Here is a 14,858-nt window from a genome sequence, read left to right as displayed (position 1 = left end):
TAAAGTATTGCATTTTTGAAGGGAAAATCTTGGATGGGTCACAAGGAATTTTATTAATATCAAAGAGAAATTCCTATTTCCAGCAGCTCTGACAAAATGTCATCAAAAACGTAATGACTTAGTGTGAGTGTCCCGTGGCAAATGATACAAACAAAAAAAGCAAAAAAGTTCACTTGTGTGTGGAAGGATGATTTATTTGTTAACAGGACATGTACAGTAGAATAAGATGCTGCATGCATGTAGAAACAAAGGCAGAATGCTTGGTAGCAAGTCCTGACTGTCTTAGAAAAATAGCTATTTACACAACTACACAACCAAAAAAAGGCTAATAGCAATAATAAAATGTCACAAGTGCTGGCGAGGCTACCTGTTGTACGCCCGCTCCTTCTTGGCCCTTTCCAAAGCCTTGTCCATGGTCTTCTCGTTCTCGCCGCGACACTTGGGGCAGTACCACTTGCCTTTGGGCTTGTGGTGGAGCCCCACGCAGGAGAAGTGAAACCACTCGATGGGACACTCGTCATTGTCGCAGCCGATCATCTCGCCGTAGGACACCTGCTCGCATAAGCAGTACGTAGGCTCGTCCGGGTCGATGGGCAGGTCGGGAGGAGACACTTCTCTCTCGGACTTCCCCTTTGACCTCTTCTTCTTCTTGGATGACGATTTGGCCCTCTTCTCCCGGGACGCCCCCGCTCCGACATCCTCAGCGGTGTCCAGGCCGCCATAACTGTCCCTGCCGTCGCCGTTTTTCTGCCGCCTGGAGCGCTTCCCGCTGGATTTGTCTCCCCCTCCGCTTCCGACAAAGCCCGGCGTGGCTTCATCGCGCTTCTTGTCGTGGTGGCTCGTTTTGTTCGGCGTGATGGCGGACGACAAGGACGACATCATGGAGGCCGCAGTGGTCGCCATGGATGGCGCTGCGGCAGTGTGGCTCTCCGGGACTTCTTGTGAGGTGAGGAGGAGTTCCGAGTGCAAGTCCATCTGTCGTGTTCGATTCTCTACCAACTCCACCTGAAACAGACTCTCATCAGAAAAAGGTACTGCTACTTTTGTGGATGATGTGGCCGATAAACTGCTTTATCCGTGTATTGATTACAATGCGGTGAGATTATTTTCTAACCATTTGTCCAGCAATCTGAATCTTCTCATCTCCGAGCTCCTGACTGCGGATCAGCGCCCTCTGGATGGACATCTGAAGTTTACGTCTCTGGGGTGAGTCGGATTCCTTGCGATAGCGTTCGTAAGCATCGTCGAGCTCCTTCAGAACGTCTGAGAAACAGAAAAATACATAAATATTTACTCCTGTTGATAATGACAGATTATTAACCCTCTACTGATTTTCGTTGGCTCTGGAGATGAAAATCTCCTCTAACGCCTGCACTCCTAAACTGTGCTATTCTTTGTTTATACACTATAAATACAATTTATTTACATTTTTTTTGTATTTTTGGGTTCAAATGTTACATTTAATAAAACAAATTAACATTTTAGTAATAACCATCCAGTTTATTAAACTATATATTCATTGCAGTACAAAATAGAAATTGTTCAGACATGCAAATGATTCATTTTAGAGAACATGTATACATTTTTTGTTTTTATACAAACATACATATTTACATGATTTAATCTGACATTTTGTTACATTCAAAATTCTACTGTGATTTAATTGCTAATTTTAATACAAATTAAGATTAAATTTTAAAATTAAATTAAAATTTAAATTTTAAACAGTACAAAAAAACGTTGTTGACTATATTTACCCGATTGATGAGCTTACATTTTGTCATCAACTTTGAACCCTGCAGCTTATCTACTAAGTGCTAATCTTTTGATATCTCCTTTGCTTCAGAACTACTACTGATCGTGTAAATACTGGGCCGCTCGTGAGTCAGTGAGGACACCATAGATCTCTCTTTGGCCGGAGCCAATCACGAGCTGGAAGTCACTCACGAATAGTCTGACTCACTGTGATAGGCTCCAGCACACCCGCAAGGATAAGCGGTAGAAAATGAATGGGAAAAAAAGCAAAAGCAGCAGCTGTGGCAGCCCACCTCAGCTTAAAAAAATACAAACATCCTGTACCTTGATACTTGGCATCAATTTCCTTCATGAGGGACACGCTCCTCTGCAAATCAAAAGGGAGCGACTCCACCAGGTCCAAGTATTCTTCCACATAATTGACAACAACGTGGCCCGGGTCGCCATTTGTGGCGTTCAGCATTTTGCTTACACCTGGAAGAAAATTAGTTTTAGAATGGATGAATATTTGTTATAGTCAAATTCCAGTGAACTGAAATAGAGAATATTAAAAATACTACAGAAAATGAATGAATGAATGAATGTTTGCGACTCAAGAAGACTTCCAAATGTAGTTTTTATGCGAAAATGTGAACGACAGCTAAAAGGGGAGGGGCCAAATGACGTCACGGCGTCAACTGTACTCCAAGTACAGCAGGTAATATGTCCAATACCGCATAGCCACAAGTGGAAAGACATAACGTTTTGGGTGTTACCACTGTATATACTACATATATATTTCATAAACTATATTTATATAAACCCGACAATGTTTGTTTTCTTCCAACAGACACCGCCGCTAAGGCAAAGTCGTTAGCGAGCTGCTTAGCTAGCAGGTTAGCTCGTTTTCCCGGCGATTTCACGACGGATCTTGACTTGAGCAGATGGACAACATTAACGGTAAATAGTCAGTCACTGTCGATTAAAAGAACCAATTTAATTGAGAGCTTGTGTATTACCGTGTAAATAATAGTGGCGTGTTGGTAGTAATTGGCGTATGAACTATGCATATGCAAACTAGCTAGCTCGCCATCCATTCGGCGAGTTGGCGTAAACTAGTACCATTAAATGTTCCTTTGACAAGCCAAAAGTGTCATTTCGCAACCGGGTTCAATGTTGCGTTTTATATACATTAAGATGCCGTTTAACGTCAGTTAAATGTGCTTTGGCTAAACTGAAAATATTTAACAAGAGTTTCTTCTTGGTACCTTGTGTGTCGTTTTATCACTGCAAAGCAAACAGCACTTCTATTTCTAGTTAACGGCTAATAAGTCCAAAACATGCCTACCTGAGAGTATACGTTTCCCCCTTCTCCGTAATCACTTCTTTACTGTTGGCTTTCTTACAAACCGCGACGACAATATAATGATGTTAACGGCAGCTCCAGTGAGGTATTGGCTATATTGTCCTGTAGCAGTTCATGCTAGCCCTTAGCTCAGGGTGACTGACATGCGCATGCGTCACACAGCCGCCATCGTGGCCAATGGCCATTCACAATACAAGCAAGGACAGTCGACTTGAATAGGCTTGTAAAGTCGGCATCCACCTCAGTAGTATTCCCTGCGCGGGTTGCCGCCATAATGGTGTGCAGAATCCACAAACACTTGCATGCTTCTGAGCCACTAATTTGATTTTTTCAAAATCAATTTAAGAGATTCACACAGTCGTTTTTATTTCTTTTGAGGTAAAAATGACAGTAAGTGTAATATGTTTACACTTGGGAAGACTTGAGTTTGTGGTGTGTACAGACTGTTTTATTAACACAGGAGGTATAGGCCACACACACTTTTTATTTTTCCGGTCAAGGCTGCCCCCTTTTGCCCATGTAGCACATAGCACTTGACTAAAGTAACAGTTGTCTTGGGTACAGAATGTCGCTTGTACAAGTGTGACGTGTCGCCTTTCATCTTTCAAATAGATTTTTGAAGACTGGCCCAATCTCTTGGATCATGTCCGAGGTGGTTGTGGACCTGCCGTGTCGCTGGAACGCTTGTTTGTTGCACTGTCTGGTGAGTGAGGACGCCCCCATTGCTGCAACCACCGACGGGTTCACACTGTGGTGGAAAACAATCATATCAACATCCATCCACCTTCCATGCTACTTATACTCAGTAGGGTCGCAGAGGTATGCTGGAGCCTATCCCAGCTGGACTGCTCGTCACAAAAAATACATTTTTACACTTGCGTGACGTAATGTTAAATGTTACTTAAACTACATTCTGGACAGGTAATAATATTTAATCATGGCAGGTGCATGATTTCCTATGGGACAATTTGAACAAACAAAAGAGGTTAAGCAAAATCTTACAATGGATTGTTTACCACTGCATTAGAAGCACGCCTCGGTTTGAGAGAACATATTCACTCACATCAATCAACACATCAGACTGACTATTGCGGCTACTAAGTACTGTGTATTGCCAGCGCTGTGTCCTATCAGGTAGATCACCCTGTGATGAGTCCTGCTTGAGAGGCAGCGTGGGCCCAGTGTGCCAGCACACCAGCAGAACCAGACAGAAGATCCCCTTGGCCTCCGCATCGTCTCGCGCTGCCCTCCGTGCTGCACGTGACCACTGCAAACAAGGTAACGCTGCCTTCGATCAGTCGCAAACATTTGCTGATTACATCAAACGGGCTGGATACAAACCCGTGCTGCCATCCGCAATGAGATCTTTCTCTCCTTTGAGCAGGACCGTGATGTTACCCATGCTTTCGCTCAGCTGCAGGACGCTACTACGGTGATCTCCGCTGTCCACAGGCTTATGTTGCTGGGAAAAAGAAAAAACAATGACACACTACAATATAGAAGCACAGATCCAGATTGGAGACTCACCAGGGTCTCGTAGAGTCGCGTGAACTCCATGAAGTTGGGCGTGAGGATGCCTTTCTGGTAGCCTTGGATCACAGACGGCTGCTTGGTGACCAGCCATAAGCCGTCCTGTCAGAGGCAAACAACACACACAGGTAGAACTTTGGAAACAAAACACTGTCAACATGACATCAAATACTAACCGCGTCGATGACGATCGGTATATCTCGCGCTCTGGACTTCTCGATCACCTCCTATGTTTGTGTGGGAAAAAACACTGCTTACAATCCCGATGCTCAGGCTGTAACATGCATGCCATCATGTTGCTTTCATTTGTAAAGCAGGGGTGTCCAAAATTTTTACACCAAGGGCCACATCATGAAAAATGAAAGGTCTCGGTATGTATGTACTTTTCTTGAACTCAGTCGCTACCAAAGACGTATGCAGTTTTAAGCTGAAAAAAACCATCCACATGTGTTAGAAGTGCATTTTATAAGAGCGCAGCCTGGACTTTGAAAAATGTCTGGGCTTGAATGAGTTAATATTTCAACTCTACGCCATTAAAAATGTCATTATTTTTCTTCATAATACACATTTTTTTCCTCAATATTTTCATTTTATTCTTGTAAAATTGTTTTTTTTTCCCCCAAGTTCTGCTGTTTCCCCCCCAACTATTTCAGCTTCTTCATGCAAGTTTTCTTCTCATAAGTACGACTTTATTCCCATAATGTTTGGACTTCATTCACGTAACATTACATTTTCCACAGCCTAAATTTCCAAAATATTACAACTTTCTTGTTTTGATGTTGGGCTGCATGGCGGTTGAGTGGTTAGCGTTATCGAGGTTAGCAGACCTCCCAGCCAGGAGACCTGGGTACAATTCCACCCATGGCCATCTCTGTGTGGAGTTTGCATGTTCTCCCCGTGCATGCGTGGGTTTTCTCCGGGTACTCCGGTTTCCTCCCACATTCCAAAAACATGCTAGGTTGGCTAGGTTTGGCCACTCCAAATTGTCCATAGGTATGAATGTGAGTGTGAATGGTTGTTTGTCTATATGTGCCCTGAGATTGGCTGGCCACCAGTCCAAGGTGGACCCCGCCTCTCGCCCCAAGACAGCTGGGATAGGCTCCAGCACACCCGCGACCCTCGTGAGGATAAGCTGTAGAAAATGAATGTTTTGATTTTTAATTTCAACTTCATGCCAACTTTATATTACACCATTATTTTTGTAAAATTATGACACTTTTCTGTTAATATTTAGAATTGATTTTAAAATGAATGCAGATTTTTCCAGTTATATTTTCAGAATGTGCCCGGGGCCACACTTTGGACACCCCTGGCAAAAAACAAACTAAGAAAAAATGTCCATGCTAATGCACGTTGTGGTTAAAAGGTAGAGAAATGGTACCTTGGCGGTCTTTAATAAGAAGTCCTCTCTCCCGAGACCGGGCCCCACCACCAGGCTGTGCAGTCTCGGCAGCCATTTTTCGATCTCCTCCACTGCGTTGGGACTGTCCCTTATTAAAAAGGCACACATCCACACGTTAGCGCTCTACAGTGGAGTGCATCGTATAACAACTGTCCCGAGTTCCTCCCCTTATGTTATTTCTAAATAAGTCATCCTACTTTGTGGAAATTCACATCTCACGGTTAGGCCTGGAACTAATTAATTGTGATAAACCAGGGATTTCAATTTCCATCATTTTCTACGGTGAAGCTGCAAAACAGCATCCTTGTCCCGTATTCCAGCATTCTGTTGTATTACCCAAACATCACGTTGCATAAAGAAATTCCACTCAACCAATTGTTTGGTGTGTACTTACAGGACAGGGTGCACGATGAGCTCCGGGCTGTAGGACTTGATTACAGCTGCAGCATCTTTGGTGCAGAACACGTGAGACAAGTCAGCACCCTGCGGAAGAGACACACGCAAACACCGAGGTGGGACCCCCGCCCCCCAAAAAAAGAAGGTAAATGTGTTCTTACCACTTTGAGCGCAGAGATGGCAGCAAAGTAGGGCGCTCCGGTGTAGCTTTAAAGTGAACATAGAGAAGCCATGAGGGCGAATGGAGTGCAATCAATACAGATACCTGAAACCCCATTAGGGTGTGAACGCAGCATACTCTTGACATCCGCCTACGATCCCGATTCGGCCGTCTTGTCCCTTGTGCTTATGGCCAGACAGCGGCGGGACTATCTTTTTCACAAGAGACAGGATGTGCTCTTCCATGACCCCGTGGGAGGCGGAGCCCACGCCGTGGTGGCGTTCAAACACTGCAGGGATAACGTGAAGTTTAAGCACTGGAAGTCTGGAAGAAGAAATGCTGTCATTGTGTGGAATTGGCGCTTCGCTCACTGACGCCATTGAATGCAAAAGGGAATGCACTACTTGGCTACAACCAGCAGGGGCGCTGTTGCCTCAAATGCTTTGCTCTCTGAAGAACATGAATTGAGAATGTTAAACACATTAATTATATGGTTTCATTTCTCACATAGTCAATATAGTCCTGAATTAATGCTAGATCCGATACAAAAATATTCTGACCTAATCTGTTAAAATTGGATTAATATTAAAATAATGTAACGTTAATAAATGCAATTTAGCTTCCGCATACCCAGCACATTAAAATCAAACAATATTTGTCTATTTATTTCTCCATTTAAATTAGAAATCAGCATGTGAAAATAAAATTTACTAACATGTTATTAGCACATCAATCACAATGATGAAAAAAAATACATTAAATTAATACAGTATTTAAGGCCAAAGGCCAAGTAAAGTAAATAAAAAACATTACATTAAATATTTTTTAAAAAAGGTATGAAGTTAAATACAAATAATATCTAGACATCAAATGTATGCAATTTAAAAAAATATTAAATTATATGATCATACTATGGAGAATACTCACTTGACTCATTTTCCTCAATCGGCATTGGGGAAAATGAAATGATTTATTGATATTTACTTTGAGAGTCTCTGTCTGAATCTTCTGAACTTATGTTTCCATATCAGTGTTGTATCATTAAGCCAAGAGGAGTTGTGCAATAGCGTCTATAGCGCCACGTCAACGATGTTCTTCCTGAGACGGCAAACAAGTTAAGACTGAATCAACAGCGCCTCTGCTGGCTACTGCCAAGTAGTGCACGCCATGTTTGGCCTCATCGATGGACCAATTCCACACCTTTTTTCAGAAAATCTAGACAATTGCATCAAAAGCCATCAAAGCCTTGTTGGAGGTCTCCTCAATACCCATCAATACCCATCAATACCCATCAATACCTATCAATACCTAATGCGTGAGGGTCTGGGCTCAGCAGCTGACCCCGTTGGGACAAACTGTCTGTCTGTGGGGAGGGCTGGCGGCGTGCACACATGGGCGACGGTTGGGAAAAAACGGGAGCATGGGCGGTCTTGGTGGGAGTGGGCGCCGCCGCCACCGAGCCGGCTCGTGCGGAGATGTTGGAGAACATCTGCCCGAGCATCTGGAGCATGTGCAGCTCCCTGGCGTGCTCCGCCTCCCGCCGATGGTCCTCGGCCTGCAGGCGGCGCTCCTCCATGCGGTAGAAGTTATCCTCGGCCTGGGCGCTCTGCTTCAAGAACTGCTCCATTAGCCTCTCCACGGGGAAGTTGGCGCGCCGCCGCCTTCTCTGCTTAGGCGTGGAAGCAGAGCAGTTACCTGCCGACTGGCTGCTGTTGTGCGGCCTTTCCAAGGTACCTGAAGTGGACAAGAGACACGAGGGTTCCATTACAGATGTATCGGAGACGTTAATGTTTGCTGAGGGACGGAGCATTTCATGAGCATGTTATTATCCACGAGGGGAGCGAATTAAGTTCCACTGTCAACATGCTAACATTAGCAACACATTACCACGTCTAACGTTTGCTACTGATGCTCGCTTTAGCTCAACTGGCTAGCGTACTGTTGAGACGGGGCGTTTCAGTGTCACCTGTAAAGTTAGCTGCTCATGTTACGGCTAGCGTGTTGTGAGCTCCGAGACTCCGAGTACGCTCGTCCCTCGTTTATATGGGTTAATTGGATATATGGGTTAATTGTATGATAGTGGAAATGTTACAATATGTGACGGTGGGTTTGACGGTTTGACCCTGGAACAGACAAATGCGCTAAACCACATGTACTCACTGTTATTGCCCACTGTGACTTTAACCGGGATGGGGATGGGAACGGTGGGGTACTCCAGCTTGACTTCAGTCTCCGCAGGAAAGGGGCAGTCTCCGGTACTCTCAGAGTACACATCCTGAGCATCCTCCGCATCCTCGTCCAAACCGTCCACGGCCTCTTCCCCTCCGGTGCCGCCGTCCATGAACTCCTGGGGGTCCACCAAGGCGGGCCGGCTGCTGAGGATCCTCTCCATGGTGTCATAGAACTTGGCTATCTTGTGGTACTGTCTGTTGTTGCGCAGGTTGCCCTCCTTGGCCAGCAAGTATTGCCTCTTCAGGCTCTTAATGCGCACCCTGCACTGCTCCGGCGTCCGCTCGAAGCCCATCGCCGCCAGCCTCCGGGACACGTCGCGGTAGACGAAGCTGTTGCGGAAGTTTCCGTCCAGCGCCTCCTGGACGTCCTGCTCCCCCCAGATGTTCAGCAAGGTCCTGGTCTCCGCGTCCGACCAAAGGAAGCCCCGCGTTGTGTTGTTGAGCAGCATAGCCGAACTGATGATGATGGATGTACTGGCCTGCTTCTTTTTAGGCTCCAAAACCTCCGGAGGAGTCGCTACCTAACCGCTTGATTGTCCTACAATGGTGTGTATTGTTCAATTTTGAGACGTCGAATCTCTGTATCCTAGCTAAACCTTGCCATGTTTATCCCCCCTTTTTACGTCGCTCACAAAAAATTCCACATAAACTGACGAAGGACCAGCTTCCCAAAGCAAGGATCATTTTGGTACAATTTGCAAAACTGACCTCTGATCGGTCCTCTGGAGGGGAACGGCCTGCTTCCAACCCGCCCGAGCTAGGTGTCCGCTGGGTCCTAAAGCCCGACTCTTCTAAGCTAACAACATTGGGCGTGAAGCTATCAACATTAGCTATAATTCAGTGAATTTAACACAACACATGTAACTTAAGAACACATGAAACATATGCTATCACTTTACCTTCCCAGTTCAAACAGTACAACGTGGCGAAAATGGACGCAGTGACGCTGACAAGCAAAAAGGCGAACATCTGAATTGGCTGCTGCAGCATGTTGACATTCATTTGGTGAGACGCTCATCAACATGGCCCACCGACATTATTCCCCCGAAAGAGGATTCCCACCGTGGTGAAAAACACACACTTCTTACCTAAAGTGGAAGTGCGTTTCAACGCTGACAAGTGTACGCAAACACGACGGATCATGAGGCTTTTCCTTGCCAACAGCGATACAGGAAGAAGTAGTTCGCGATGCCTTCATGGGTTGCTCGGAAAATTCTAAATCCGATGAAAGAAATGTTCAATTCTGTGGCACGAAGATAAAAAAAACAATTTTTTATTATGTAATTTTGAGTATATATCAATGTAAACTCAGTCGTATTGCAATGAGAATGGCTTATGACATTTACAACATCTACGGGACTATATCCTTTTAAACCGATGACAGGACGTTTTCGAGTGGCCTATTGTGTCAATAAAGTTTTTTCGAATTGAGGATTTCTCCAAAACAGGCAGTAACACGTACAAACAAACAAAAACCATAAACAAATAAGCCATTTATCCATTTAATATATAAATTAAATGTAGAAATACGTGTGCTTTCCAGCTATACATTTAATTTCATTTAACTTCCAAATTGAATAAGGATGCAAGAGCTACAGCAGCAATACAATCACAATAATTGCTGTTTTGCATGGAGTTCTGTGGCCTTATTATATATATTTTTTTAGTTTTTATTATATTTTTTGTACCGCAGTCTGTAGTGGTATAGACTTACACTGCATCATACAGTTAGACGATACAGGTATTTAATAACGTCTGCAAAATAAAACCACTATAATATTAGAAACACCCTTCAACGTCATCAAGTGTAATATTTGTCTTATATCCCTACAGATATTTCTGAAAATAGAAAAATAGCGAATTCATCCCGCTATTATCGGTATTGCCATCGGTATAACACCATCGATATTTGGATCGATCCGCCCACCAAAATCACTTGAACCAAAGGCTTTGCTGTGCGCGAGGCTTAAAGGGGGCGTGGCCAATGGCGTCCCTTCTTGAATCCGATTGGCGTGATCGAGGACAAAGTTCCTCATGTTCACTTCCTGTTTCACCTCACTTGCACAAAGTTCAAGAAGAGTCACACAGCTTTGATTTGAGGATGAGCAGCACGCCATCAATAGCCACCATTTTATACTTGGACACTTAAAAATGGCAACTTTTACCAGCTAGTCATCCTCGTCCTCATCCTTGTCCTTTTTTAGTCTACTGTCAGCATAAGTTGGTACCGGTGGCGGCGGACAACATGCCCGAGTCGTCGAAGATGAGGAAGCCCGACGTGAAGGTGGTCCTCCTGGGAGACATGAATGTCGGCAAGACGTCGCTGCTCCACAGGTACACGGAGAGGAAGTTCAAAGACACCATTAGCACGGTTGGAGGGGCGTTCTTTCTCAAACAGTGGGGACCCTACAACATCTCCATATGGGACACTGCTGGTAATATCACGTTTTATTATTCTTATTATATATGTTTTGTTTAAAAAGTGTGTGCCCAATCGAGCGTCAAGTGGAGGCGGATATCAACATTAGCTTGCCTATACGTGCAGTATAAGCCATAAGGACCACCAACTTGTGAATGTAGTATTCTACATTGGTCACTAGGTGTCAGTAATTTTCACAATGCCGGTTTAAATTATCTCACAAAAGGCCCAATAATCATTACGCTGTTGCTTCCATAGCCCACAACAAGCTAAAACGCAACGCTGAACCCCTGACGTCACTTCCTGTCTACGTACAAAATAAGCGATCTGTTCCAGGGTTAAAGTGTTGCCGTGCAACCCAACCTGCAACAAAAAGTATCAGCGTGAAGGTCAAAAAGGCTGTATACTCATCAAATCCATGACTAAAAGGCAAGTTTAGCACAACAAACAAAACACTTTAACGTCATGGCACAAATAATTAATCACGCCGCACATTTTGTGATATCGCATCATCATATTTATTTAAATCTATCCAGTATGAAGCTAGGCTAGCTATTGTTGATATTGATGATTTAAAAATAATTTTTTTTGCAAGATAACTTCACATGCTAATAATTTCAGTGCTTCATGCTAATGCTAACAGTAACAAAAAAGCTATTTTTTTTAAACATCGTAAGTAAACTCCGTATAATAACAATAACAATTTTAGTTTGGGATAGGCTAAGCTGTTGTTTATAGTAGAGCTGCAACAATAAATCTATGATTAATCATTATCCAATTAATTAACAACTATTTTGGTATTGGATTCATTGTTTTTGTATTTACAAAATGTACATATTCTCAGATGTGACATTTGCGTGGTCATCCATGAGAGCGCACCGATTATCCTTAGGCCAAACAAGATCATCATCTTGCTATGATATGCTGTGATGCTAGGGCCCTCCACGCACGGACTTGAATGAACTTTTTGAGAGTCAACGGCGGCAACTGAAAGTGAAATAATGTCTGCCTTCATGTTGCTCCAAAACTCCATGACAAGCTCCGTCTCAGCGGTCTGACACAAAAGAAGGATTGTCCCCTTTCCGCTCCCCGTACAATTGATTACGCAAGCTTTGGAAGTACTTGCGTCCCATAGTTCATCTAAAAGATAATAATCTTCCTTCATGATGTTTACCGTCCGTGCCGCTTGGGACATGAATCATCGTAGCGGGACTTCTGCTTACTTGTCTCGACTATGTCAACACAAAAATCCTTAGAAAAACACAGTTGGATAGATAAGGAATGGTTGCTGAGTCACTTCCTGTCTGCGCGTGTGCTTTTTTTGTGGAATCGATGCTACGTCATTCATGGGAAAGATGTTGGATGTTTTGAACACAAAGCTGCCCGCTACCCTTTTTCACCTGTTTAGTTTTGAAAGGATTTTTTACCCGCTTCCTCTTAAGAGTCACATGACAGGGCTGTGACAGGAAGACCTTATGTCTCAGCACCCGAGGATTTCATCATAGCTATATTTACCTCTTTGGGGTCATAACTGTATTCCCGAAGTTGCTTTCTGAAATGATATTGCAGTATTGTTGGCTGTGGGTTAGCAATTGGTATTATGATCGCTTAAGCTGTTAAGAATTTAGTTCAGGGAATTTAACACGGAAACTTGGCAGTCATTTTCCAAGAATAAAGTCCAAATTTTAATAGGAAGAAACAGAAAAAGTTGTATAAGAATGTCCAAGAATGTAATATTATGCAACCCATCCAGGGTGTGCCTCGCCTCTCGCCCGAAGTCAGCTGGGATAGGCTCCAGCATACCCCTGCAACCCTAATGAGGATTAGTGGCATAGAAAATGGAAGGATGTCATATTAGGAGGACAAATAACATCATTTTAGCAGCTAAAAGTTGAAATACAAAAAAATGGATAGTCTTATGTTATGAGAAACAACGAATAAAGTTGTAATTTTTGGAAAATCAGGTGGCAGAAAAAGTTGTCATTTTAGGAGAATAAAATCAAAATGTTATGAGAATAACATTTAAAAACTGAAATGCAACCAGTCGCTGAGCTGCATCCATACCTGGGACTCTCCAGGCAATATTCTTCTCAATCCAGGAGGAGAAACAGGAGTTCAGAACAAACATATTTTTCCCTTTTTTGTTTTAACGTTATTTCTACAAAGGAGCAATACAATACGAGCCACGGGGCCGCATTTTGGACACCCCTGTAAGACTGTTTTGAGCATCAAACTTGAGGAATGTCTTTGCAGGCCGGGAACAGTTCCACGGTCTGGGCTCCATGTACTGTCGGGGCGCCGCCGCCATCATCCTGACTTACGACGTCACCAACTGGCAGAGCCTCGCCGAGCTGGAGGAGCGCTTCCTGTCCCTGACGGACACCGCAAACCACGACTGCATCTACGCCCTGGTGGGCAACAAGGTGGACCTCACGGACGCCAAAGCCCATCTGTCCCAGGAGGAGGACCGAACGGAATCCGCGGAGGACCGATCGGAGCTGCTCTCCGCCTGCCCGACGCCTCCGGCCTCGCCCGTGTCTATCCCGGTCATCCCGCTGCAGAAGCAGGTGTGCCGCGAGGACGCCATGGCCGTCTACGGGAGGATACTTCGCTACAAGGGCGGCGATGAGAGGAGCAGCATGCCCGCGGAGAAGATGTGCTTCGAGACCAGCGCCAAGACGGGCTACAACGTGGACGCTCTGTTCGAGACGCTGTTCGACCTGGTGCTGCCCTCCATGCTCAGGAAGAGGAATGAGAACCCGCAGTCTTCCACCGTGAACTTGGAGGACTGCAGGGGCGCCGGCGGCAAGCGGGAGCGCCCCTCATGCTGCTAGGATCCTCTTAGAAGGGGGCGGGGTTTTAACCACCGATGGTACCACTTTAGTATAGGCATCGAAGGAGAAACCGCAACCATTAACGCTGTGAAGCCAAACCTGTGCCAGCAACTTGAACCAAAGATGGCTGCCGCCGCCAAGTACACTTTACTACCACCTTTCTATGTTGGGAAGAATTCCACGGAGCTAACAGCACTAATTGTCACGTGGGGGCGCATTGCACTCTGTATCATCACACTTTCATGGATCACTTGAGATGTTCTTTCCCTGCCTACATCCTCCTTCCTGTGGCGTTGCTGTAGTCCATGAATGATTGGAGATGCCGCACGCGGACTCTTGCTCAACAAATGACAAAATGTCGGAATAAAGATTTTTATTTTGCAGTTGGCGCCGAGTGGTGACCCTTAGAAACATTCGTTTTTATTGCCAATATCATGAAATAATCATGGAAGAAGGAGTAGAGAACCAGGGACCCGAACGTAAGACAACAATTGAGAAATATTTACAAAAAATGTCAATATCATTGCCTTAATATTTCATTTCTTAGCTGTCAAATTTCTTGATTTGCTAACAACCTTGCAGACACTTTGTTTTTCCAAGCAGGCTTCCAGGTCAGTGATCCGTGTGTGAATGGCGGGAAGGAAAAGTCCGACACCTCCCTGCTGGTTGGTTTGTATGTGGAAGTCTTTAGACCCCATATAAGACGACCCATCCTTATACTTCTTTCTTGGGTAAAGGGGACTGTCTTATATTCAGGAAGAAAAGCTCAACCCTGAATATAAGACG

The 14,858-nt window shown here is 44.4% G+C and overlaps 3 protein-coding genes across 10 annotated transcripts; 1 reads left to right on the top strand and 2 right to left on the bottom strand.

The window, feature by feature from the left end:
- Positions 1–151: 151 nt before the first annotated feature.
- Positions 152–3,309, bottom strand: ing1 (inhibitor of growth family, member 1). Its single transcript, XM_058082525.2, has 4 exons — positions 3,083–3,309; positions 2,080–2,229; positions 1,115–1,263; positions 152–1,005 (listed from the first exon to the last, which is right to left on the bottom strand). The coding sequence occupies exons 2-4, from the start codon at positions 2,216–2,218 to the stop codon at positions 364–366; spliced, it is 930 nt and encodes a 309-aa protein (XP_057938508.2). The 5' UTR covers positions 2,219–2,229; positions 3,083–3,309; the 3' UTR covers positions 152–363.
- A 257-nt stretch (positions 3,310–3,566) lies between these two features.
- Positions 3,567–10,034, bottom strand: naxd (NAD(P)HX dehydratase). 8 transcript variants are annotated; one of them, XM_078795077.1, is made up of 11 exons: positions 9,908–10,010; positions 7,897–8,322; positions 6,727–6,877; positions 6,590–6,635; positions 6,427–6,515; positions 6,012–6,120; positions 4,807–4,857; positions 4,628–4,732; positions 4,442–4,562; positions 4,244–4,367; positions 3,567–3,848 (listed from the first exon to the last, which is right to left on the bottom strand). In XM_078795077.1, the coding sequence occupies exons 1-11, from the start codon at positions 9,960–9,962 to the stop codon at positions 3,698–3,700; spliced, it is 1,428 nt and encodes a 475-aa protein (XP_078651203.1). In that variant the 5' UTR covers positions 9,963–10,010; the 3' UTR covers positions 3,567–3,697. The 8 variants fall into 8 exon arrangements, with proteins under 8 accessions (XP_078651203.1, XP_078651202.1, XP_057938505.2 ...); XM_078795076.1 differs by having other exon boundaries at positions 9,719–10,000; XM_058082522.2 differs by lacking the exon at positions 7,897–8,322 and adding an exon at positions 9,719–9,765 and having other exon boundaries at positions 9,908–9,979.
- An 833-nt stretch (positions 10,035–10,867) lies between these two features.
- Positions 10,868–14,455, top strand: rab20 (RAB20, member RAS oncogene family). Its single transcript, XM_058083105.2, has 2 exons — positions 10,868–11,254; positions 13,492–14,455. The coding sequence occupies exons 1-2, from the start codon at positions 11,065–11,067 to the stop codon at positions 14,070–14,072; spliced, it is 771 nt and encodes a 256-aa protein (XP_057939088.2). The 5' UTR covers positions 10,868–11,064; the 3' UTR covers positions 14,073–14,455.
- The last annotated feature ends 403 nt before the right edge of the window (positions 14,456–14,858 follow it).

Source organism: Doryrhamphus excisus, linkage group LG12 (genome assembly GCF_037039965.1).
Source record: "Doryrhamphus excisus strain RoL-2023G ecotype Guam linkage group LG12, RoL_Dexc_Guam_v1.1, whole genome shotgun sequence".
NCBI classification, from domain to species: domain Eukaryota; kingdom Metazoa; phylum Chordata; class Actinopteri; order Syngnathiformes; family Syngnathidae; genus Doryrhamphus; species Doryrhamphus excisus.
Note: the sequence above shows the minus strand (reverse complement) of the source record. Positions and strands in the feature narration are given on the sequence as shown.